The sequence below is a fragment of the Neoarius graeffei genome, chromosome 3, assembly GCF_027579695.1.
Source record: "Neoarius graeffei isolate fNeoGra1 chromosome 3, fNeoGra1.pri, whole genome shotgun sequence".
Classification (NCBI taxonomy): Eukaryota; Metazoa; Chordata; class Actinopteri; order Siluriformes; family Ariidae; genus Neoarius; species Neoarius graeffei.
Window position 1 is genome coordinate 73,086,721 of NC_083571.1, and position 27,588 is coordinate 73,114,308.

General features: G+C 43.7%; 1 protein-coding gene across 1 annotated transcript; it reads left to right on the forward strand.

Moving 5' to 3' along the window:
- Positions 1-427: 427 nt before the first annotated feature.
- slc44a1a (solute carrier family 44 member 1a) lies at positions 428-27,296 on the forward strand. The gene is made up of 16 exons (XM_060917268.1): positions 428-710; positions 859-945; positions 6,603-6,745; positions 7,872-8,008; positions 8,276-8,369; positions 8,681-8,850; positions 9,170-9,259; positions 12,727-12,866; positions 13,297-13,483; positions 18,620-18,788; positions 20,957-21,113; positions 21,360-21,443; positions 22,753-22,890; positions 23,097-23,333; positions 26,762-26,842; positions 26,919-27,296. The coding sequence occupies exons 1-16, from the start codon at positions 687-689 to the stop codon at positions 26,940-26,942; spliced, it is 1,962 nt and encodes a 653-aa protein (XP_060773251.1). The 5' UTR covers positions 428-686; the 3' UTR covers positions 26,943-27,296.
- Positions 27,297-27,588: the final 292 nt, after the last annotated feature.

A 27,588-nucleotide genomic window follows, 5' to 3' on the forward strand; every position in this document is an offset into this window, starting at 1 on the left:
ATACACTGTATAAGAGAAAAACTGGAATAATCTCCGCAGAAATAATTATCGTAGTAAATGATCAGAGGCTGAACTGGAAAAGGAAAAAAAACAGTAACAGTGAAGGGGAGCACTATAAATATATGTAAGGAATGGAGGTAAAGTTGAGAAAATAAGAGGAGGTAACGAAAGGGAAAAAAAGTCAGGAGATACTTTTCTTGGGGCAAATTTGATCGGGTACCACGGTTTCACACACAAGCCAAATACACACGATGGGAGTGGTAAGATGGCGGCCAGACGGCTTCACTCTGATGAGCCTATGCGCTCTCCAGATTTAGAGCTCAGGGCTAGAAAGGCACTTGGAGATCGAGCCTTCGCCCTCTTCTGACGTCATCATCCAACTCAGTCAATAGGGAAAAGCTTTAAAGTACACCTGATCTAGGATCTGTTGTGACGTCATTAATCCGTCAGGGCGATAGAGTGGAAAGAAATCCCGGAAGTGAAGCAGGAAAGTTGAACGGCGGCAGGACGAGAGAAGTTTATTTTGTTTTGCTGTGTAGTTTTTCCTGCAGTTGAGGTGCAGATTATTACGGAGTTCACTTCCGGATTAGTGCAAATCTGGAGTTCCTGGACTTTGTTCCGTGTGAAATCTGTAGAAGACTCCTCCATGTCCTGAGTGGGTGTGGGTGAAAATAGTGAACTCTGCTATGGGATGCTGTGGGAGTACAGGGGTGAGCACAAAGCTGAGAAACACTTCTTTTACATTTTACAGCATTAAATAAAGTGTGTAGATGATGATGATTGTGATGCACACCTGCAGCTCGGTATAGTGTGAACATTTGGAACATAAACCTGCCGTGTGATTTTATTATTCGTCAGAAAACTCAGGAGTGGAAGCCTTTAGAGGATCGAAAATGCACAGACATCCCCTGGCTCATCCTCTTCACCTTATTCAACATCGGAATGGTGAGCAACCTTTATATTCATCCTTACATTAATGCAGTTTAGAGAAAGACTCTACTCTTATACAAACAGAGAAACTCATGATCAGATGATGCAGCATGGCTGAAGATTAACCAATTTTCTCTTCATAAGATGTTTTAATCTTTTCTGTGTTTGTTTTTGACTCTCACTCCAATGTCACCATTTGTAAAACACTCAAAGAAACATCCAGAACCTCTGAGAAGCTTCAAAACTCTTACAGAACAATCTGCACTCCTACAGTGATCACCTACAGGCTTCTGATGCCTTCCTGTTTATCAGATTCATTATAAATACTGGGGCGGCACGGTGGTGTAGTGGTTAGCGCTGTAGCCTCACAGCAAGAAGGTCCTGGGTTCGAGCCCCGGGGCCGGCGAGGGCCTTTCTGTGTGGAGTTTGCATGTTCTCCCCGTGTCCGCGTGGGTTTCCTCCGGGTGCTCCGGTTTCCCCCACAGTCCAAAGACATGCAGGTTAGGTTAACTGGTGACTCTAAATTGACCGTAGGTGTGAATGGTTGTCTGTGTCTATGTGTCAGCCCTGTGATGACCTGGCGACTTGTCCAGGGTGTACCCCGCCTTTCGCCCATAGTCAGCTGGGATAGGCTCCAGCTTGCCTGCAACCCTGTAGAAGGATAAAGCGGCTAGAGATAATGAGATGAGATTATAAATACTGTACCAGTCCAGTGTCCACTTTTTAAACCAGTGTTTGAAGAAGAACAAAAAACCTTTATTTGTCACATGCACACTTCAAGCACAGTGAAATTCATCCTCTGCATTTAACCCATCTGAAGCAGTGAACACACGCACACACTCAGAGCAGTGGGCAGCCACACCAGAGCGCCTGGGGAGCAGTCAGGGTTCAGGTACCTAGCCCAAGGCCGCCCCATGTTAACCTAACTGCATGTCTTTGGACTGTGTGGGAAACCGGAGCACCCGGAGGAAACCCACGCGGACACGGGGAGAACATGCAAACTCCACACAGAAAGGCCCTCGCCGGCCACGGGGCTCGAACCCGGACCTTCTTGCTGTGAGGCGACGGTGCTAACCACTACACCACCGTGCCGCCTAATTTGTTTGTTTTCTTCGGGTTTCTGATATTTATTCTGTCATCATAATGGAAACAGGATCTTTCATGTTTCAGGATGTTTTAATACTTGACAGTGTATCCATCCATCCATCCATCCATCCATCCATCCATTATCTGTAGCAGCTTATCCTGTGCAGGGTCGCGGGCAAGCTGGAGCCTATCCCAGCTGACTATGGGTGAGAGGCGGGGTACACCCTGGACAAGTCGCTAGGTTATCACAGGGCTGACACACGGAGACAAACAACCATTCACACTCACATTCACACCTACGGTCAATTTAGAGTCACCAGTTAACCTAACCTGCATGTCTTTGAACTGTGGGGGAAACCGGAGCACCCGGAGGAAACCCACGCGGACACGGGGAGAACATGCAAACGCCACACAGAAAGGCCCTTGCCGGCCACGGGGCTCGAACCCAGGACCTTCTTGCTGTGAGGTGACAGTGCTAACCACTCGATAGTCTCATCTCATCTCATTATCTCTAGCCGCTTTATCCTTCTACAGGGTCGCAGGCAAGCTGGAGCCTATCCCAGCTGACTACAGGCGAAAGGCGGGGTACACCCTGGACAAGTCGCCAGGTCATCACAGGGCTGACACACGGAGACAAACAACCATTCACACTCACATTCACACCTACGGTCAATTTAGAGTCACCAGTTAACCTAACCTGCATGTCTTTGGACTGTGGGGGAAACCGGAGCACCCGGAGGAAACCCACGCGGACACGGGGAGAACATGCAAACGCCACACAGAAAGGCCCTCGCCGGCCACGGGGCTCGAACCCAGGACCTTCTTGCTGTGAGGTGACAGTGCTAACCACTCGATAGTGTGTTATTTTAATTTTTAAATGCAACTCCTTTTCATTTTTGAATCACTTTACATTTTAATATTAATTTTTTTATTTTTTAAACCTGGATTTCTGACTGCTTTAGGAATTTTACAACTTTGAAATTTACACACATTTTCCTCCTAAGCTTTACAAAGTGATGCTCAGGTTCTGCTGACTCTGACTTCATTCCATAATTAAACAAACACAGAAACACGAGGTTGTTTTAAACTCTAACACACACCGTAGAAACTTAGGATCAAGAGAAACATGAAGCAGTTCATAACTGATTTCTCAGCTTTACTCCATCCAGCTTCCCATCATGAACACCTGGACCCAGTGTTGTAGTCGAGTCACTAAACCTCGAGTCTGAGTCCAGTCTCGAGTCCCCAGTGTTCAAATCTGAGTCAAGTCCGAGTCATTAAAAAAATTTCGAGTCCACTATTGATCCGAGTCGAGTCCAACACAAGTGATACAGCTGTCTCACACACACTCTCTCTAAAACACATTGATAGCTTTGAGTAGTGTGAAGATGTCCCGTACCATAGCCTACAGGTGAATTAAACATCAGAGGTGCTTTTGCTACAAGCAGGAACTGCTTGGGCTGCTAGAATGATGTTGCTGAGGGATAACAAGAACTCTATACTGGTGTTCCCTAACGAGGATGGTCTGCGTTCCCAACACGTTGAGAACCCTTCTGCATCGTCAGCAGGTATCTCAGGTTCACTAGCGTTTTGCCCCTTAACCTATACGCTTCGCCTGAGTGGGGCAGCAAAGGGTGGTTAGCCTTCACCTCCAGAAGGGTTCCAACGGTGGGCTCTCCTTAACTACAGCCATCTTGAGCTGGTCTCAGCTACCTATCCTATTTCCTTAATGGCCTTCTTCAAGTGCTTTGGTTCCAGATCTAGCTTCTGTAAGAAGTAACGCACCGATGTTGCTGGGAAACCTCTGCATCCTACTTCCATGGGAAAAATGCTGGCGTGCCATCCTTTGAGGACTGCCTCGTCGATCAAGTCCTGGTATTTTGCCGCTTTCTGTTGGTGTGAGATGGCAAGCCTATCTTCCCAAGGTACAGTGAGTTCCGCTACTAATATGGTCCTGGTGCTCCTAGACATCAGTACCACATCAGGGCGGAGCAAGGTCACTGCTACCTCTTGTGGGAAGATTAACTTCCTTTTCAGACCGGCTCGCAACTCCCAGTCTGAGGCATGCTGCAGGATGGAACGAGGATGCTTGATGGCTGTCTTTGGCCTGGGAGCTTGCTCGCCTTGGAGGTGGAAATGAGTGACCACAGGGGTAGGTCCCTGGTTCTCATTGGCCCTAACTCTCTGGAACTCCACCCATTTGACAATTTCAGTTAGCACCTTGTTGTGCCTCCACCTGTATCGGCCCTCTCCCAGTGCCTTTGGACAGCCTGAGAGGATGTGGTTTAGTGTGCAATGTTCTGCCCCACACTGAGCACACGATGAGTTTTCTTCCTTCCCCCAGATCTTTAAATTACTTGGGGTTGGCAAGAGATCAGCTACGGCACGAAGTAAAAAGGTCAGCTTGCCTTGGTAGGTACTCCACATCTCCTTCCAGGACAGCGATCGATCCAGCGCTTGGTCCCACTGCATCCACTGGCCCTGGGAGGCAAGCCCCACCGTTTTCACTTGTTGGTCTTCCTCTGCTGCCTCTCGCACTCTCTGCACCAGAAGCTTCCTTCTACCTTCCGCGCTGGCCTTGCTCCACTGCTTCGTGCTGTAATTTCCCAGGCCCAAGCGACCCTGGCAGACAATGCCTACAATCTCCTGGTACTTCCAGTAGGCTTCTGCTTCGACCACAGCATCTTGTGGCTTCCACTTCCTGCCACATCTGATTGATTTGCTGGCATGATGGACTTTCCTGTCTTTAGAGAGAAGCAGCATGCTAACTGCTCTCGCCTTGGTGGCTTTGAATTCTTCAACCACAGATGAAACTGGTAGGCGGAGCTTTGAAGTTTTGCTGTACAAGTTCACAGAGCTAAAGGAAGGAGGAACGCCCAGCCATTTCCGCAGGAACTTGCTGCACAGCCTTTCTATTGCTTCCACTGCAGACATGGGGAAGTCGTATAGTAGGAATGGCCACTGCAGTCTGGGTATAATGCCATATTGAAAGCACCATACCTTAAACCGGCCCAGCAGTTGGCTGTTGTCAATTGCCCTGAGTCAAGTGTTCAATTGAGCTTTGGTGTCTCTGAGGTTGCCTATGTCCTTCAGACAGCTGTCATAGTTCTTGCCGAGACATCGGATCTCTTGATCTTGAATTGTGGGGATCTCTGGCCCTTGGATGCTAAAGGTTTTCCTTGTCAGCTTCCCTTTCAGGATGCAGAGGCTCCTAGATTTTTCAGGTTTAAACTGCATTCATGCCCATGTCGCCATCTTTTCCAATGTGCTCAGGATCCACTGTGTTCCCTGGATTGATGGAGTCATCACGGTGACATCATCCATGAATGCTCGACAGGCAAGGTGTCTTGTGCCGTCAACTGCTTTAGGACCTTTACACTGCATCCCTCCTGCTTCCAGTAATAGGTTCATTGCAGCCACGAACAGGACCACTGAAATAGTGCATCCTGCCATGATGCCCTTCTCAAGTCGTTGCCATTTGGTGGTAAAATTTCCCACTGTGAACCTCATACTTAGCCTATCCATGTGTGCCATTACGAGCTGCACCACCTCTGGTGGTACTAGATAGTGGTCCAGTGCCTTCTGGATAAGCTGGTGAGGTACACTTGGGTAGGCTTTGGCTAGATCCAGCCATACAACCGACAGTGTGCTGTTTCCGCTCTTTGCCTCGTTGATGATCTGGCTGATCGCTGACGTATGCTCGAGGCATCCAGAGTACCCTGGGACTCCGCCTTTTTGGACACTGGGGTTGATGTACTCGTTACTGAGCAAGTATGATGTCAGCCTCTTGGCAACAATGGACCAGAATATTTTCCCTTCTACATCCAGTAGTGAGATCTCCCGAAACTCGTCAAGTGCAGAAGAGTTCTGTCACAAAAAAGGATGTCTTCTGTCAGAAATATTTAGGAAAAGGCTGGTGGCACTAATGTTAAGCATTCATGTCAAAACATAACACTCTAATGTGCTTGAGTGTAACAAATCCAAGTCCTTGTCTCCAAATTACAAGTCTGAATGCAGTTAATGCACGAGTCCAAGTCTGAGTCATCAGTGCTGAAATCCAAGTCTCATCTCATTCATCTCATTATCTCTAGCCGCTTTATCCTGTTCTACAGAGTCGCAGGCAAGCTTGAGCCCATCCCACCTGACTATGGGCGAAAGGCGGGGTACACCCTGGACAAGTCACCAGGTCATCACAGGGCTGACACATAGACACAGACAACCATTCACACCTACGGTCAATTTAGAGTCGCCAGTTAACCTAACCTGCATGTCTTTGGACTGTGGGGGAAACCGGAGCACCCGGAGGAAACCCACGCGGACACGGGGAGAACATGCAAACTCCGCACAGAAAGGCCCTCGCCAGCCACGGGGCTCAAACCCGGAACTTCTTGCTGTGAGGCGACAGCGCTAACCACTACACCACCGTGCCGTCCAAGTCATTAAAAAAAATTTCAAGTCCACTATTTGATCCGTCATGAGTCAAGTCACATGAGTCCGAGTCCTGGACTCGAGTACTACAAGCCTGCCTGGACTGGAGTAAAATTCTGTCGATTCTTTTAAATACTTTTTTGTTGTTTCTCCTTCAGCTCTTCATTTGCGGCTTTGCCATATCGACCGGCGCGGCCTCCAGACTCATCTCAGGATACGACAGCTATGGCAACATCTGCGGCCAGAGGAACACCGAAATTCCCGGGATCGAACTCAGCGGCCGGGACCAAACATCAAATAAGTGTGTGACCTGAAAATCAGCTACCGTGTACATTGAGGAAGGACACAATCATCTGATCATTCTGAAAAAAGAGAAAATAAACATGCTTACTAACCAGTGTAAATGTCTGAGTATTTTTAAGTTTGTTTCTTAGACAAGGATTTTAAGATCGTTACTGTCAGTTCTGAGGAAGGCGGAAGATTCACGCTGAAACTGTCAACAAGGTAACGATCTTAAAATCCTTGTCTAAGAAACGAACTTAAAAATACTTAAACAGTCAGACATAATGAACTTCCACTACGTAAATGTCTGAGGTTCATTAAACAGTAAATATCAGTTTATTGGAAGCAGGTAAAGTATAATTACATTGTTTGACGCTGATGTAATTAATTTAGTCATCAGGTTCGGAGTATAACTCTCTGCTTCTGTGTTTTATTTACTTTATAAAACATTTACCTGTTATTGTGTGAGTAAATATTAAACTTGGCTTTCTGCTCTGTATGATCTGGGTTTTAGGACATTTCTTTCATCCACTTAATGATGAAAATTACACGTCTTTCCCATTTAAAGAAAAATCTGCTAGGCTCAAGAAATAAGTATCTAATTGGAGTTACATCCTGTCATTTAACCCTCTTGTTTCTGACCAATAGACTTCATAAAGAATTTCCTCTTTTCCTCTTTTTGTTACTTCACACGGGACCGTAGTGTTATTACACGATCAGATGTTTAGAATCTTCCTCATTTTATCTGCCTGATTTACCTCCGAGACGATCATCAGCTGGAGGTTTTCGGTGAAACGCACTAAAATGTGCTTGATGTTTGGAGTAACTTGATTAAACTGGCCTCTTTTACTCTGTACAGTCATTTTTAGCTCCGTGCTGCATGGAGCTCTGAACTGACAGCAGCCTTACAGGTTTTTTTTTTTTGTGTTTTTTCTGTTTGTCTTGAAGGCATGCAAATAAGATATTCAACACAGGAAAGGACGGCCATTTCCTCCTTATCAGTTAAAAGAACAGAACACTAGATTCACAAGAAAATGGTTTATTTTCCATGAACATATATCTGTAGTGTTTGATTTTTTTTCTTAATCTCTGTATACGTCTCAGAGCTGATCTGATGATGTCTTTTCTTCTCTTCCGTCCTGCAGGTACGTGTTTTTTCTCGACCCCTGTAACCTTGACATCGTGGAGAGGAAAATCAGATCTGTTGCTCTGTGCGTCTCCAAATGTCCAGAAACACAACTCCAGACTTATGATGACCTCAAAAAGTTTTCAGAGACCAACAGTAAGCATTTAATCAGCTTTTTAATGTTTCCTTTAAACACAGATCTGTTTTATTCTTTCACATTTACACAAAGTCATATACGTGAGAAAATGCCAGGTTTGGAAAAGTAGACAAAAAGAAAAATATTTCCCAATTATAAGTGAAGGAACAGTCAAGGTCCAAGTTACAGATTCCATAAAAGCTGTTGTTTGTTCCTTCTAAAAGTAGACTGGGTGAGAGAGATGAGAGCTGTACTGAGTGGAGGATGTATTTTTATTTTGTTTTCAGGATCTAATTTGTGTTCCTATGAGCTCAGTCCGGAGAGATACCCAGACGATCCGAACCGAGCCACGAAATGCCCCAAACTTCCGGTTCCTTCCAGGCAAAGACGTTATTCCATCTTTATCCAGTTCCAGATTAAACATTACTCTGCAGTAATAATCGTATTGAAAAAGATTCTTTAGTGTTGATGAGTTGAGAGCAAATGTTTGTACACCCTTAAAGAAAATAATGGAATTTAAGGTGTAGAATTTTCAGTTTAGTGTAAGTTTGGCTTCACAGATGTCTAAATTTCACGTACACAGTAAACTTAGTCCAGCTTTAGCCTGATGTTAGTAACACACGTGTATATTATAGATTTACAGTATAATTTGGCTGAATATTAAATACTGCTTTTTCTTTTTCCTTTTGCAGTAAGTCTTTCCCGATCTTCCACCGCTGTGCGCCGGCTGACATCTCCTGCTTCTCCAGGTTTGCCGAGGCTCTCATCACGTTTGTCAGCGACAACAGCGTTCTCCACAGGGTCATCGCTGGGGTCATGACCTCCAAGGAGATAATTATGGGACTGTGTTTACTTTCTCTGGGTAACCACTCTCTCACTGCCTCTAGTTAACATTTTTGAGCTTAAGGCTCAGTGTTCTTGAAACGCTGCTTGTGTTTTTGGTGTAATATCTGGTTGTTGGTGTAGATGTTGAAATTAACTGAGCGATATGTCGGGGGTCAGAGATTGCATTGTTGATTGTAATGCTAAAGATCTCAGCCTGTGTGGCTTGTTCTGAAATGATCTGTCATGAAAAGTGTCCTGGACAACAGTTTACTGAAAATGAGTCGCGTTCATGAGCTGCTGCTTCTTATTATTATGTCTGTTTAATGTGTCCTAATGTTCTCTGGTTTTCATTGCAGTTCTGTCCATCATTCTGATGGGAGTGATCCGCTTCATCTCAGTAGTGCTCGTATGGCTTCTCACTGCCGTCGTGGTGCTCGGTTCCTTAGGTTGGTTATTAGGAAAAGCCCCAGGCAAAGGGCAGTTCTTTAAAAACTCACCATACAAATGCACACTCCTACAGCGTGATTATAAAGAGTCATCGTTTAAAAACTAGACGGCCTTTCAATTTCATAAAATCGGTGAGATTTAGTTCCCTCTGAAATTTGGTCATTGTGATATGTTTATTTCTGTAATATCTCAAAAAAACCTGCAGGCCGTTCTGTGGCTGGGAAGTTATTTAATTTGAGGGGATTCCTGAGTAAATAACGTGCATGAAATCGCTCGCTTCACGCAGTCAAGCAGACAGAGGAAGTCCATGTGCGCTTGTGCACGTTTACCTCCTTCTTCTTCTTCTTCTTCTTCTTTTGGGTTTTACAGCAGCTGGCATCCACAGTGTTGCATTACTGCCATCTACAGGTTTACCTTGACCGTGCACTGACAGTTACATCATTCTGTCGCTAAACAAACAGCTGATCACACCGAGGTGCTCGCTGACTGCCGATATTTATTAGTTTGGTCCTGCATTTCCTTTCCTTCGCAACATAACATCTTTTCTTCTTGCTTTCTGTTACTGTAGTCGGTCTTTCACGTTTCATTCACACACTTGCTTCCTCCATTTTTCTCCCGTTTCAAATTTGTATCCCACAATGCCTTGTGCGAACGGGGAAAGCCCATCACGTGATGCATGACGTAGTATCTTGTATTGCGTCATGCTGAAGCAGGAAAAAATAGCGGAGAATTTAGGGCTGCGTGGCCCTAAATTCATTAATTGTTCTATTTAAAAAAAAAAAACCTAATAAAATTGGAAGTCTGTGGTCCTAATTCAGTAGCTTTCGGTCCACTAAACAAAAATAAGTAGGTGACGTGAAACCTACACTTGAAAAATCTGAAAGGCAGTCTAGCTTTAAAGCAGTGTTTCCTAACCTTTCTTAAGCCACGGCACATATTTTACATTAGAAAAATCCCACGGCACACCACCAAACAAAAATGTCACAAAAAGTATATATAATGAAATATAATGATCGTCTAGTCTCAATGTACTCACAATTTACTTACTCATTGTGAAACCTGGGCCTGTTTAGTTGAACACAAAGCTGATATACTTGCAGGAATTGAAGAAAGACATACACGAAAATCTTCCTCAACAGCTCTGAGTCTCTTTTTTTTTTTTTAAAGTTTTTATAGCAGTCATGCTTGAAAAGCCCAGCTCGCATAGATAGGTTGTGGAAAATGGGAGCAGAGCTGAAAGAGCTCTGCTTGCCAGAATAGGGAACTCCTTGGCAGCAGTCAGCCAAAAACTGTCCAAAGGTAGATCAGCAAAGCTCAGCTTAAAACCACGAGTTTGTCTCAGTACAGTTATTTCCTCCTGCTCCTGCACTGTTGGACAGCTTTTCCCCCACACACACCAAGCATAATGGAGTCGGCTTGGTTGGTTCCCCAGTAAAAGTAAATCCAAAGGAAAGATAACTTTCATTGTATTGTCTTGAGCTCACATTTTTTTGCTTTCTTCTGACCTCTACTCATACTAGGGCCTTCATCTGGGTCAGAATCTTCCCCAGGACCCAGTTTGGATTGTGCACTTTTTATTTTCAAATATTTATCCATGGGCGGCATGGTGGTGTAGTGGTTAGCGCTGTCGCCTCACAGCAAGAAGGTCCGGGTTCGAGCCCCGTGGCCGGCGAGGGCCTTTCTGTGCGGAGTTTGCATGTTCTCCCCGTGTCCGCGTGGGTTTCCTCCGGGTGCTCCGGTTTCCCCCACAGTCCAAAGACATGCAGGTTAGGTTAACTGGTGACTCTAAATTGACCGTAGGTGTGAATGTGAGTGTGAATGGTTGTCTGTGTCTATGTGTCAGCCCTGTGATGACCTGGCGACTTGTCCAGGGTGTACCCCGCCTTTCGCCCGTAGTCAGCTGGGATAGGCTCCAGCTTGCCTGCGACCCTGTAGAAGGATAAAGCGGCTAGAGATAATGAGATGAGATATTTATCCATCGCTACCACCGCTGTCACACCCGAAGCATTACTAATTCTATTGTTTGAATGGCAACAGGTAGATACACAGGTTAATTAGCTACCTGCTGCCTTCTAGTGGAAGAATATTTAATTGTTCTGCCTGTCACTATGGAGCACTTTCATGTGATGTCACAGCCGATCCAGATTGTGACAGACGCCATCTTGTCGGTCAAACGCCATATTTCCGCCTTCTACTTCTGCTTCTACCTTTTCTTCTGGAAAACCCTACTATATACAATTCTACTACAATGGCTGCGGCTACAAGCTCTCCCTACCTGTGCACGTTTATGTTTTTTGTGTGTATTTTTGCGTGTTGTTCATCTGTATCAGACTTCAATATCCACTACAACTGTATGGACTTACTGGACATTGGTTTCCAGCAGAAAATGACGGTTTGTAGCGATTTCCATCGCATGCACAACATTCCGGACGAGAAAAAAAAAAACATTCCGGACGAGATAGCGAGACCAGCGGGGTCTCCGTGGATTGTTATCGGAAGCAAAGCGAAGGAGGCGACGCCGGGAGCGGAAGCAAAAGCGAGGCTGCAGAGCCGGTCTGTTGACTAAGCTCAGAAAACAGCTACTCAAACCTCCACTGCTAAGCCTCTATCTCTCCAACGCCAGATCCATGGTAAACAACACGGACGATTTGGAATTACAGCTGGAATTACCTTATTCTATTCTATAATCGGCTGGTCAGTGCTATACTCAATACTTAAGTGACTTACCCGTCCAATGAGGATTCTTGTTTACAAGATGCCACATCTGAGTCGCTGACAAATCCTGAATTTCTGTAAAGATAACTGTCCAGAGATTTATAAGCATGCAGTGCTTCACCACTGAACAGCGAGGGAAAGTTAATGAGGTAATTATACACGTCCGGGTATTCCGCTGGCAGTTCCATATCCACTGACACGGTCGTGAAAACTCCGTCCGGTAAGCCATAAGGGTCACTAATCTGTAAATCGTTTATTTTAGACATATATCTAGTTATCTGTTCATTAGAAAAATGAGCCATGTAGTCCGTCGGTTGAAATTGATCCATTCTGTACACGAGTGCAGCAGTATTCAGCTGTGTTTTTTACCGACAAGATGGCGTCTGTGTACTTTCCGGTCACGTGACTGCAAGATCTCTATAGGTCGCTGGCATAGACAAACTAAGACACATTATTTGCAGTAAATAAATAATAATTTTCAGACCAATTAAGTGAAATTGGATAATTTCCCATGGTACACCTGATGATCTCTCACGCACAGTGGTTGGGAATCACTGCTTTAAAGAGTTGCAGAATCCAGAACTGAACACGTTGGAGTATGATGTAGATTGTAGATGAAGAAGCTAGTTTTAGTAACATGATATTTTTTAATTTTTTTTATCATTGCGCACTCACTGACTCGATTATTGAACACCTTCTCAGGATTATTTTTTGAGTAGTGTATATACTGCAGGTTTTTCTTCTCTCTCAGGTGGGACTGGAGTTCTCTGGTGGCTTTATGCGGACCACCGAAGGTCTACCAACACCACTCTACCTGCTAATGAGCTCGCCGTGGCTATGGATAACCAGAAAGCTCTGCTTATCTACGCTATAGCAGCCACAGTCTTAACGGTACTGAACTTAATGTTGTTGTTGTTATTGTTATTATTATTATTATTATTATTATTATTTTGTATTCGTATCAAATCCTTAAAATATAAAATTCTTGTTTTTCTGTAAACAAAACTGACTGGACTCCTAAACTTCTGATTTTTGCTTCTGATTTGCATCATTGTGGTTTGAAAAAAGTATTATTATCCGTTATAATCATGTGATCATCATTTCTGTTCCCACTGAACCCATGGAAATGCTGAGCTCGGGGGAAACTGTGTTCCAGAAGGAAGTTGTGTTATTACTTCCATCTCATTTTGTCCTTAAAATAAATCTTACTGTTGTAATGCAGATTTAGATTTAAATTATTTTGGTCCCCAGTGGTGTGCAGAACATTAGTGTGAATATTTTTCCTCCTGATTTTGTGTGTGTGTGTGTGTTTATCTGACAGGTGATCCTGCTGCTGCTGCTGTTCTTCATGAGGAAACGTGTTGCTCTGACCATCGCGCTGTTCCGTGTGGCCAGTAAAGTGTTCGCTTCTCTTCCTCTGCTGGTCCTGCAGCCGTTCTGGTCCTTCCTCACGCTCATGCTCTTCTGGGTTTACTGGATCACCGTGCTGCTTCTTCTTGGCACTGCAGGTCCGTGTCACGTTCAGTCCTACAACATAACGCACTTTTTTCTCAAAGTGTGGTCCGCGAGCCGATGTCGTAAAATATAATATTTTATCAGCGTTTCTCAAATCGCCTATCTGACTCCAAAAGCAAAGTTCTGAGTAGCACAGATGAGTTCTTTTCTATATTGAATAAAGTTCTATGTAAATTCAAATAGTAACCTTTTATTTGAATTTGTCTGACATTAAGCAAGCCAACAGTTTTGTGATACTGCCAATAGCTATGTCATTTTCGGTTACGCTTTCATATCAACATCATGTCTGAATGTGGAGAAACTATGAGTAACCAAATTAGACTTAGCATCAAACTGTCAAAAAGATAATGGATCGGTGGCTGAAGACCGGGTCAGTCAAAAGAAAAGCACAAGAAACATCCGACACGAGTGAGGACAAAGTGCAAAAACATGATTCTTTGTTTGAAGAAAATAAAGCAGTGCAACCGGATCAATGTAACCCCCAGTAGGAGATTAAAACTGTCCAGTTTGGAGCCAGACATTGCTTCACTGACACATCAGAATAAGCAACACTATTCTTCCCATTAAGAGAAGGACAACAATGAGTGAGTTGGCGATACTATTTGCAAAACTATAATTTGTGTATAGTTTTGCAAATAGTGTAGTGTGGCGCTGTGGGAGACGGCTGCCTCTCCACTAGCTCTGTAGTTTTTAGCTCTTTTTAAACCTTTTTTTTTTCTTTCCACCTTTTTACTTTTCTGCTTTTCTTACGAAGACAGTGTGTTTTTATTCATATCACATGGATATTTTTAACTTTAACACACAACCAGGAGCCAGTTTTCTCACTTATTCGAGAGAGGAGCTGCTGGCCCTGAAAAGAATGGGACGAGCCGGGATATGACACCCCATCCCGGCGGAGCTGAGGAGGAGACCCAGGGGCTGCAAAGCCGGGGCTAAGCTAAAGGCTAGGCTAGCGGATAACTGGCAGCGCTGAAAACCATCCATTCCCTCCGTTATTATGGGGAATGTGAACTCGCTGCCGAACAAGGTTGACGAGCTATCCGCACTGAACAACCAGTGGATTTACCGGGAGAGCAGCTTGTTTATCTTTATGGAGACATGGCTAAAAACACCTTGTACTGGATGCTAACGTGGACCTGTGGGGATTCACTGCTGTGAGAGCCGACAGAGACGCTAAAGCATGCGGGAAAGGCAAAGGTGGGGGACTCATCATCTACGTGAACAACCACTGGTGTAACCTGGGACATATCTCCATAAAGACAGTCTTATGTTGCCTGGACTTGGAGCTGCTAGCCGTTAGCCTGCGGCCATATTATCTGCCGAGAGAGTTCAGTTGCGTGATCACCATCCGTGTTTACATCCCTCCGAGGGCAGACGCAGCCGCTGCATGTGAGAGGATTCACTCTGTCACAGCAAGGCTGCAGACACAGCACCCTGAGTCATTTATGATAATTTCTGGGGACTTTAATCACGCTACTTTGGACTCTACTTTGGCTGCTTTTTACCAGGTTGTGGACTGTCCAACAAGGAACAACAGGACAATTGACTTGCTGTATGCTAATGTGAGGGATGCATACAGAGTCACACCTCTCCCCCAACTAGGGAAGTCTGACCACAACCTGGTTTGTCTACAGCCGAAGTACACCCCCCTGGTCCAAAGGCAGCCTGCAACAACTAGCTCCATCAGGAGGTGGTCCCCTGAAATGGAAGATGCCCTCAGAGACTGTTATGACACCACAGACTGGGATGTGCTGCTTAGCCCACACTGTGAGGACATAGAGGGGCTGACGCACTGTCTGATGGGTTACCTCAACTTCTGTGCAGACGTGGTCTCCCCCGCTAAGACTGTACAGTGTTACCCTAATAACAAGCCATGGGTAACACAGGAAGTCAAAGCTGTCCTCAACAGGAAGAAGGCCGCCTTCAGGAGCAGGGAGGCGATGAAAGCAGCACAGCAGGAGGTGAAACGCTGCGTGAGGGAAGCTAAGGACAGCTACAGGAGAAAGGTGGAGCAGAAGCTGAAGGAGAATAGCATGAGGGAGGTTTGGGAAGGTGTGAAAATCCTCACAGGCCACAACACAAAGACCAGAGTCGTTGAGGAGCCAGTGGAGAGGGCGAACAAGCTGAATGACTTCTTCAACTGGTTCAACCAGCCCATGTCCCCCCCCACCCTCCCCCTCACTGCAGCCATCTCTCCTTCCTCCCCCAACACACCTCCCCCCAGTCATCGCAGCAGCCCCTCCTCCCCCACCTCAACATAGACTCCTCCATGCATTAATGCAGACCAGGTCAGAGGTCAACTGAGGAAGCTTCACCCCAGGAAAGCAGCAGGCCCAGACAAGGTGTGTCCCCGACTACTGAAGACCTGCGCTGCTGAACTCTGTGAACCACCCCAATGCATCTTCAACCTCAGCCTGCAGCTGGGGAGAGTGCCCACCCTCTGGAAGACATCATGCATCATTCCAGTTCCCAAGAAGAACTGGCCCAGTGAGCTGAACGACTTCCGACCAGTGGCACTCACTTCGCATCTGATGAAGACATTGGAGCGGCTCTTCCTCAGCCTCCTCAGACCTCAGGTGCAACATGCCCAGGACTGTCTGCAGTTTGTGTACCGGGCAGGTGTTGGTGAGGAAGATGCCATCCTCTACCTGCTACACTCCTCCATGCATTACTGCAGACCAGGTCAGAGGTCAACTTGAGGAAGCCCACTCGCATCTGGATAAGGAAAATGGCACAGTGAGGATCCTCTTCTTGGACTTCTTGAGTGCCTTCAACACCATCCAGCCCCTTATGCTTCAGGACAAACTGAACAGGATGCGAGTGGACCCCTGCCTGGTCACCTGGATCTCCAGCTACCTCACCGACAGGCTGCAGTACATCAGGCTGAAGAACATCACGTCTGACACTGTGATTAGCAGCACTGGAGCACCTCAGGGCATGGTGCTGGCCCCTCTTCTCTTCACCCTGTACACCGCGGACTTCTGCTACAACTCGGAGCTGTGTCACATTCATTAGATTGCCGATGACACAGCCATCGTGGGGTGTATCAGGGATGACAGAGAGGAGGAATATAGGAGCCTGGTGAGGGACTTTGCCGTCTGGTGCAACAGGAACCGTCTGCAGCTCAAGACCTTGAAGACCAAGGAGCTGGTCATTGACTTTGGGAGGTCCAGACCAAGGTCACAACCAGTTCTGATCGAGGGAGTCGAGGTGGAGGCTGTGGATTCCTACAAGTACCTCGGGCTGTGGCTGGACAGCAAGCTGAGCTGGACTGGACTTGCAACACCAACCACTTGTATCGGAAGGGACAGAGCAAGCTATACTTTCTGAGGAGGCTGCGGTCCTTTAACATCTGCAGGAAACTCCTGTGGATGTTCTATCAGTCCGTAGTCGCCAGTGTCCTGTTTTATACTGTGGTGTGCTGGGGAGCAGCAGATCCAAGAAGGACACATCCAAGCTGGACAAACTGATCAGGCAGGCTGGTTGTGTGGTCGGCATGAAGCTGGACTCTCTGGTGATGGTGGCAGAGAAGAGGACTATGGACAAAATACTGAACATCATGGATTATGCCAGTCACCCTCTGCACACCGTCATCAGCAACCAGAGGAGCCTGTTCAGTGACAGAATACTCCTTCCCAAGTGCAGGACTAACAGACTTGAAAAACTCCTTTGTCCCTCACGCCATCAGACTGTACAACTCCTCTCTGGGGGGGAGGAAGGGTAACGAGGAGAGAGGACGGGAAGGAGCAGTAGCCTAGCCTATCTTATCTTATTCTTTTTATATTTGTATATGTAAATACTTTTATTTAATTTATCTAGAAGTTTTCTCTATTTTCTATTCTCCGTTTATCCTGTAATGATGCTACTGGAATTTTAATTTCCCTGAGGGAACCCTCCCAAAGGGATCAATAAAGTTCTATCTAATCCAGCGTTTCTCAACCTTTTTTCAGTCATGGCACCCATCAGAAGTATGCAAATTCTCAAGGCACCCTCATATAAAATATACGCAGTCACGCTGACCATACGCAGACCCCGGCAGTGACGTTGTGACATGGGAAAGGGGGCCGTGAGACAAATTTTGATGATGCATGAGGCGGCGATGATCTGCATTAGTGTAACTATCGTTTTTTTGGAATTTTAAATTCATTTTATTTATTTCAATGTTAGAATATATAATTTTTTGACGGCACCCCTAACGAAGCCAGATGGCACCCCAGGGTGCCGCGGCACCCCGGTTGAGAAAGGCTGATCTAATCTAATCTAATTTCATTAGTGTGTAATTTGTAAAGTTGAAGTAGGCTCTTTTATTATTTTTTGTTTGTTTGTTTTGTTTTGTTTGGGATATTTAGAGGGTTAGGTGGTCAGTGAGAAAAAAAAATTTAATTATTTTTTTTTAATGGATAAAGTGGTCCTTGGTCTGAAAAATTTTGAGAAACATTGACACAAGGGGATGTTTTAATGCTTGTCAACGTTGTTCTGTACATCTCAGTTAATCCTTTAGGGGGCGACAAACTGCTCATGGCACTGAAACATGGCAGTGATTTCTTATAATCCGATTTCACTCCTTGATTTTCAATATTTGAAATAAATGGCTGACTGTCAAGCTTACGGTAAAAGAGTTTTCTGTTTCTTGTGGACTGTTGTGGTTCTGTAGAACACAGTGTTTTGGATCTGTGAATTCTTCATATCTCTAATGACAATATATTCATCTTACATGGGACTTTTTTTAATCCAAATTTGATTTAAATATGACTTAAATCAGACTTTGAATTAAATTAGACTTAAATTCAGCTTTGGTGTGAAATTAAAGGTTGATTTCTGGTCCATGTCCTCCAGCGTTGTTCTGAAGTCCCAGTCTTCTGAGGTTCTGCATATCTGTCATTAGTTCAGTGAATAATGAATTGAGCATGAAGTGGAGAGAAGATCCTGTAGATTAACTCAGAGGTCTTTGGTTTTATCCACACAGAGCTGGTGTGGCTGCATGTTTTCATTCCCTCTACATTGGAGACAAACTGATGAAACGAGTGAAGTCTGCTTGGCTGGAATGAACGCCTGCACCTCCAGTGGTCCTGTGTGGATTAGATTGAAGACCCCTGGATTAATGAGTATCGTGTGTCTCTATTCCACAGGAAGTCCAGTGAAGAATAATCAGACGGGGCTGGTGGAGTTCCAGATGCACGGGCCGTTACAGTACATGGTGTGGTACCATGCTGTTGGTCTTGTCTGGATCAGTGAGTTCATCCTGGCCTGCCAGCAAATGACGATAGCAGGGGCGGTCGTTACATATTACTTCACCAGGTAAGAGGTCAGAGGTCATGCCACACAAGTGTCTGTGGATTTCATTCACGCAGGTCGAGTTTAGTAGTGCGTCCCGAAGATGTTTCACTCCTCTGATATCTTCATCTGCAACGACACACAAGTGGTTTATTCCTCTCACACCACAGCAATTTACCAAGGACTTATTCAATGACGTGTCATGCTTTTTATCCATTTAGAGTTACATTTAATGTTCAAGTTAGAGCTTGTTGTCAGGGACGGATCCAGGAAAATGGGAGGAGGTGCGTCAACCCAGTAAGGCCAGGGGGCCAGGGGCCTCTGTTGGCCCCCGGAAGCTCTGCAGTTTTTAAATGCCAGGAGATGCATTTTGAGACATGTTGTAAATGAAATCTCTTAAACTTTCAAAACATACCCAGAGCAGTGGGCAGCTATGGTGTGTGTGTGTGTGTGTGCGCGCTCATTGCTCACTTGTGTGTCCATGTGCATGTTTACTGCTTCAGATAGGTTAAATTTCATTGTGCGCTTAAGTCTGTGCTTGAGTGTACATGTGACAAGCAAAGGCTTCTTGGCTTCTATTGTCAGAGTTGCAGGTATATGTGCAGAACATAATTACAACTGATATATGGTCATATGACAATGCAACTTTCATAAATATAATGAATTACCACATGACACACTACAGTCTAGTACACTGACCACAAAACATCTTGTATCAATAAATTATTACTATTTTAGCAACTGCAATCTGAGCTCCTGCTCAGGACATTCAGTGTACATATAAGACAGTGAATATACCCAGGTAAACTGAGGGAATGTAAGTGGCCACTTCAGACAGAACTTAATACCGAGATAACGATAAACAAAGACTGCAGGAGTTGCATGTCAATAATACAAAGTCAGCAACTGCAATCTGAGCTCCTGAGTCTAATAGACTGAGATAACGATACAATGATTGCATGAGTTGCATGTGAACAAGTCCTATAATAAATCTTAGTTCCCAAGACTTGGGGGATTTCAAGCAGCTTTTCTTCAGAGCCGTTGCAAAAATCAACATCTCTCACAGACCGATCCAGCCTCTGTCGCAAAAATCAAAGTAAGGCTCACCCCCAAAACGGCACGTGTACCATGTACATACACAGGGTATAGTGAGTACAGGGATACCCTGTTAATGAATACGAGCTGTAGCCGGACAGCCGACGTGTGTGCGTACGCAGTAAGCCTGCTGCAGCATCTTATCATTTTGGCTTGTGAACATGCGTGTTAACAATACCATAAACATAAAAGGATAGCATACACCCTTTACATGTAGTCTACAGTGCAGTCCAGGAATACAGCATGTTATTATATTGATGCATGAAGTTCCCACGCCTTGTTAAAATCCAACAGGACTCACCCAGCTTGCTTTTCACTGCATTTGTGTCACAAGCGAAAAAACCTAAGCTATAGGACCTACTATTAAATATAAATTTATACGATAACCTCTTCAGCTCAATCCCACATAACTATTTTTGTTTATTTTTTTTAAACCTTATTAATTAAATAAAAAAAACCCAGCAGGCATATCTCAGTATCTGCAATACTAAAACTTATTTTTTAATTAATTTATTTTTTTTTAGATGGCATGTGCCAGGTGCCCCCCCCCCTTTAAATCCATGCCAGGTGCCCCCCCCCCCCCCCCCCCCCCCCCCTTAAATCCATGCCAGGTTGTCACTGATGTTATAGCAGCTACGGTATAAACAAACACCCGTTCCCTCACCAGTCTTTCTTTATTCTCTCTCAAAGTTACTAAGACCAAAAAAAAAAAATCATAGTTTCCTGTGAAACTGTAAAGAAGTGTAAACTCGTCTGTCCTGAAGAAAACATCAGAAAACTTAAAGTTCCAGCTTCACCTCTAACTGTTCCACAGCGTTGACACTGGAGACTCCTTCCAGAGACGTTACATAAATTACAGAAAACTTCACATCATCGATTCCACACATTTTTACTGTTTATCAGTGGAGCATCTGCTGGACACGCCCCTGTGAATGAGCCGTTACAATAGAAACCACAACCTATCAGAATGAGAGCGTTAATATGAACCTGCACTACTGTCAGAGCTGCTGTTATAGAGAATTAATCACCTTCTGACCAGTCACTGTGCAGAATGTAACAGCACTGTGGTGTTTATTTCATGTCCTCCTGCATGACAGAGATAAGTCCCAGCTTCCTCTGACGCCCATCTTGTCTTCAGTGATGCGTCTGATGCGTTATCACCTCGGCACGGTGGCTAAAGGAGCCTTCATCATCACGCTGGTGGAGATCCCACGCCTCATCCTCACCTACATACACAGCCAGCTCAAAGGCAGCGTGAGTCGCACCTGAGTTCACTGATGTGGCGGAATATCTATGTTTTACTTGAAATAATAATAATACATTTTATTTATAAGCGCCTTTCAAGGTACCCAAGGACACTGAACAGTAAAAAAACAAACAATAAAAAGCAAAACAATAAAATAACAAAAATAATAAAATAATAAGAAATCAATAATAATAATAATAACAACAACTTGAGGTTTTTGTCATATAATATCACTGGAATGTGATTTCCTGTAGGAAAATGCCTGCGCTCGCTGTATGCTCAAAGCATGTGTGTGCTGCCTCTGGTGCCTTGAGAAGTGCCTCAGTTACCTGAATCAGGTACACACACACACACACACACACACACACACACACACACACCTTTTATATGGCCTTTATTTTGTCCTGACTGATGTAGGAGTGTGTACAATGGAGTCCAAACCCACGACTGCTTATAAAAATCCATTTGGACTTAATTCATACTTAAGTGTTGCCAGGCAAAACAAACCTCGCCCGGCAGCACTTATTTTATACCTATATGTTGATAATGGTAATATTTCTCAATCAGCAGCTGTCAGGTTATAGTCCTATGAAAATCCATGAGCTTGAGTTTGACATTTCAGAGTCCTTCAAGGTCAAAGGTCATGGTTCCAAATGAAAGACCATATGGGGGTTCCTACCGGTATATGCTCATAATAGTAAACATTTGTCTGTCGGCAACCGTTTGAGTTATAATGGAAAATGTTATTTTGACCGAAAGGTTGACCTTTCTGGTGACCTTCACCTTGACCTGATTACCCCCAAAATTTAATCAGGTAATCTACGGACCATTGCCCACCTACCCTGAAAATTTGAAGTCAATTGGTGCATCTGTCTAGATGCTAGATTGTTAACAAACAAGGTCAAAAGTCATGGTGCCAAATGAAAGCCCATATATGACTTCCTATATGTTGATAATGATAAACATCTCTCTATCTCTAATTGCTTTCGAGTTATAATGGAAAATATGCAAATTTTAGCAATGACCTTGATCCCCTGACATTTGACCCCCAACCGCAAAGAAAACTGAGAGATACCCCATCATGTAGCATATCAATGGAAGCTGAATTGAAAGATGAACGTTTTGGAATTGGTTTGAAGTAAATATGATGAATATGAAGGAAGATATCACAAAAAAAAGATTTTGACCTTTTTGGTGACCTTGACCGGATGACCCTCAAAATGTTGGAGGTTCTATTTGAGACCAATGCCCATCTATCCTGAAAGTTTCATGAAGATTGGTCCAGCTATTTTCCCATAATGTTGCTAACAAAGAAAGAAACCCCACCGAAAACAATACCTCACCCCCTGGTGGACTCTGTCCCGGGCGAGGTAAATATAAAATCTATAGCTGTGATAAAATCTATCTTTCTTTTTTTTTATCATTAACTCTTACATTCTGTACTGATTCATGATTGTTATCATGGCATATCGTTTAAGGCTTTAATCCTTTTTAATGGTTGTATGTTAGAGATGGAAACCTGTGAATTATCAGACTGTAATTTATAATAAACAAAGTCTTTTTGTCCATTTGATATTAAATTTTGAGGTGCGTGTGTGTGTGTGTGTATAAAATTATTATTTTTTTTTTTTTTGTTCTTTTCCGGAGAACGCCTATATCGCAACGGCGATTAACAGCACCAGCTTCTGTACGTCTGCTCGAGACGCCTTCATCCTCCTGGCTGAGAACGTGCTGCGTGTGGCCACCATCAACTCTGTAGGAGACTTCGTCCTGTTTCTGGGAAAGGTACAAGTGTGAGCCCAGAATCGGCTCTTTAACGTCACACAGTCGTGTTCTTTTATTTTTCCTACAACTAGAGACCAAGTCCGTTTTTATTAACACGGATCGCATGTGCAGTGCAGGATTCATCTGTCTGATCTTCACAATAACATGAAGGTTTAGTCATGAACTCGACATGGTGAGTGGGAACTGCTGTGTGTTTGGATTTTCAGGTTCTGATCGTGTCGTGCACTGCGTTCGCGGGCGTACTGGCGCTGAATTACCAGCGGGACTACACGGTATGGGTTCTGCCGCTAATCATCGTGTGTGTGTTCGCCTTCCTGGTGGCTCACTGCTTCCTGTCTGTGTTCGAGATGGTGGTGGACGTTCTCTTCCTCTGTTTCGCCATTGACACAAAGTACAATGACGGCAGCCCTGGAAGAGAATTCTACATGGACAAAGCACTCATGGTAACTCTCTTAAAAATGTTCAACATTTACTGTTTTTAAAAATCTGTAATCTGGAACTAAATTGGATCGTTTTAATAAACGCTTTACTACGAGAACTTCATCTTGGGCTGATTTACATGAAGCAAACGCCAGAAGTTCATGTCAACAGTAAACACTGTGTGTGTTGGTGGTGTGATGAAGCGGAGTAACCCATCCTTAAGTGTTTTATTCCTCTTATACCACAGCTATTTGATAATTACAAATTTTTCATTTATTAAATATTGTCAGATCGTACATTTTATCCATTTGTGTTTATTAAAATTGAGACAGCCTTTCAATTTCATAAAATCAGTGAAATTTTAGTTCCCTCTGAAATTTGGTCATTGTGATGTTTATTTTTGAAATATCTTTAAAAAAAAAAAAAAAACATCCCAGGCCATTCTGTGGCTGGGAAGTTGTTTTAATTTGAGGGGATACCTGAGCAAATAATGTGCATGAAATCGCTTGCTTTGTGCAGTCAAGCAGACAGAGGAAGTCCATGTGCGCATGCGCAGGTTTACCTTAGTCGTCTTCATCTTTTGGGTTTTACGGCAGCTGGCATCCAGTGTTGCATTACTGCCATCTACAGGTTTACCTTTGACCCTGCACTGACAGTTCCATCATTCTGTCCCTAAATGAACAGCTGATCACACCGAGGTGCTCGCTGACTGCCGATATTTATTAGTTTGGTCCTGCGTTTCCTTTCCTTCGCAACATAACGACTTTTCTTCTCGCTTTCTGTTACTGTAGTCAGTCTTTCATGTTTCATTCGCACACTCGCGTCCTCCATCTTCCTCTCCTGTTTCAAATTTGTATCCCACAATGCCTTGCACTAACGGGGAAAGCCCACCACACGATGCATGACGTAAACTGTGGTTGCTAAAGAAGGCAACTGGACTTGCTTGAAATTCACGAAGACGTTTCACCTCTTCAGTTCTGTCTGAATAGTGGAGAGTTCTTTAGCAACCATGGTTTACTATGACCTGGATGACCGAGAACCTTCACAGACACATTTGCACGCACTTCAGGATGAAAACCCTTCGACTGGTGCAGGAGTATATGAGGACTTCCAGGTGTTAGAGGATAAATACCTGGGACTCTCCACTAGTCCGACAGAACTGAAGAAGCCTTTTGGGTGAGAGGTAAAACATCATCTTTGAGAATTTCAAGCAAGTCCAGTTGCCTTCTTTAGCAACAACGGTTTACTACGACCTGGATGACTGAGAACCTTCACAGACGATGCGTGATGCATCTTGAATTGGGTTATGTTGAAACAGGAAAAAATAGCAGAGAATTTAGAGCCACGTGGCCCTAAATTCATTAATTGTTCTATCAGGGAAAAAAAAAACTAACACAATTTGAAGTCTGTGATTCGAATTCAGTAGCTTTCAGTCCACTAAACCACTTGAGGAGTTGCACTGAAATTTTGTTGTACAACTGTGCAATGACAAAGGCATTCAATTCAATTTCATTGAAAAATCTGAAAGGCAGTATAGCTTTAATGTTGTGGAACCAGAGGTGGACAAAGTCCCCAACTTCATTACTTAAGTCAGAGTACAGATCCCACTGGTCAAATGTTACTCCGATACAAGTGAAAGTTGTCCAGTCAAATTTTTACTTAAAGTACTGAAGTACTTGCTTTTAAAAATACTTGCACTGCCATTCAAAAGTTTGGGGTCACCCAGACAATTTTGTGTTTTCCATGAAAAGTCGCACTTTTATTTACCACCATAAGTTGTAAAATGAATAGAAAATATAGTCAAGACATTTTTCTGGCCATTTTGAGCATTTAATCGACCCCACAAATGTGATGCTCCAGAAACTCAATCTGCTCAAAGGAAGGTCAGTTTTATAGCTTCTCTAAAGAGCTAAACTGTTTTCAGCTGTGCTAACATGATTGTACAAGGGTTTTCTAATCATCCATTAGCCTTCTGAGGCAATGAGTAAACACATTGTACCATTAGAACACTGGAGTGATAGTTGCTGGAAATGGGCCTCTATACACCTATGGAGATATTGCACCAAAAACCAGACATTTGCAGCTAGAATAGTCATTTACCACATTAGCAATGTATAGAGTGTATTTCTGATTAGTTTAAAGTGATCTTCATTGAAAAGAACAGTGCTTTTCTTTCAAAAATAAGGACATTTCAAAGTGACCCCAAACTTTTGAACGGTAGTGTAAGTATCAAAAGTACATTTTCTGTCAACACATTGTTGTATTATTGCCACAACGCTCACAAAACTTAATGCAGTTACCAAAGACAGAAATGTGAATTCACAAAATGAACGCATGCTGTGCATCATGGTGGTTTAATGTTAAGCTAGCAAACTCTTTTCAAACTCAATCATATTGGGTAGCTCATGTTACTAGAAAAGAGAGATTTCTACATTCTGTTTATTTGGCAAGATTATGCTAAAACATATTTCTGAAAGGACTTCAGATAAGTTAATGTTCATGTTAGCGTAACTCCATTTTTACATGCTAACTAACAGTGTCCAAGTTAACTAGCTATGTGTTATTGTTAGCCGCGGACAAGGCCACGGCAACTTGGTGGGCAAATCTATAGAAAGTCATTTGACTAACCAGACTATATAGCTATTGCAACGTTATCGCTAGCTCTAAAAGCACAGACAACTTCACTGCAAACTTTCTCTTGGAATAAAACGTTTATATACCTCAATACGCTTCCGCAGGTTGGACAGCGAGTTTTTGTAGGCTGTGATGTGGTTCATTTTTGGCAAACAAAGCAAACATTTAAAATGAAACGAATCTTTAATCCTTTCAGAAAACTGAAACATGGGTTCTAGGTATGGCCATGAGTACATGCATTCTCCAGAAGAACCGCCTCGTTCCGTTCTGCCATCAACTGATCATGTTAAATAATACTACTGAGAAGTCACTGAACTTGATTTTATACAGTCTATGGACATGACCCTAGTGATTACTGATAGACTGTCTCAGTGTCACCTGCGAAAAAACCAATCACGTTTTAGAAAAGAAAAAACATCCACTTTCAAAGCTGCTTCATAGTAACGAGGACCTTGACAGAAATGTAGTGGAGTAAAAAGTACGATATTTGTCTTTCAAATGTAGTGAAGTTAGTCATAAGTTTCCAAAAAAAAATACTCAAGTAAATTACAGATACTCAGTGTACTTAAGTACAGTACTCAAGTAAATGTACTTCGTTACTGTCCACCTCTGTGTGGAACATCAGACAAGATAAAGAAAGTGTAATCTCTGTCCTGAAAACGTCAAACTTAATATTTCTGACAGAAAAGTTCCCTCTTCACCTCTGTTACAAAGTGTTGACACTGGAGACTCCTTCCAGAAGCATTAGAGAGAATGACCGTGTAAGTTCGTCTCTCAGTCCTTGAACAGACCTCGATGTCTCTCTGTGACTCTGTAGGAGTTTGTGGACAGCAGCAGGAAGGCCGAGGCTGCGGGGAGGAAAGCAGAAGGCGGAGACAGCAGGGAGATGAAACCCATGGTATATCTGTTCTTTAAAACTCCCTGTTTTAATATTTTAAACCAGGAAATTAATTGCTGTTCATGTTGTGTTTCAGACCACAGGAGGGACGTTGGCGTAAACTTCTTCAGGTGACTTAATCAACACTCCAGGGATGTTTCCTCGTTATGTAGTTCGTTAATAAAGGCATAACTACATAATTAGGCACTGGTGCTATGTAGATGCATGGAGACTGGCGTTTTTGTAAAAATGGTTAGCAATAATACTTTGTCAGTTTATACGTTTTTTTTTTTACACTTGCGTTCTTTTTATAACTGTCAATTACACCGCATTTTATTTTTACATTTTTGATCAGATTTGTCTGTATATGATAAGAGTTAAGTAGACAGATCTACAGTGACATTCCTCTGTATATCAGACTTATTGTGAAGGTGTGAAGAGAAGAATGATGGTAATAAACTCTGAATAAAAGGTTCTTGAATGTTGTGCTTTTTCAGTTCAGGTTGGAACTTGAGGCTTTAATGGATTCTTTAATCCCTGTGGATAAATCCGTCCATCCATCCATTATCTGTAGCCACTTTATCCTGTTCTACAGGGTCGCAGGCAAGCTGGAGCCTATCCCAGCTGACTACGGGCGAAAGGCGGGGTACACCCTAGACAAGTCGCCAGGTCATCACAGGGCTGTCACATAGACACAGACAACCATTCACACTCACATTCACACCTACGGTCAATTTAGAGTCACCAGTTAACCTAACCTGCATGTC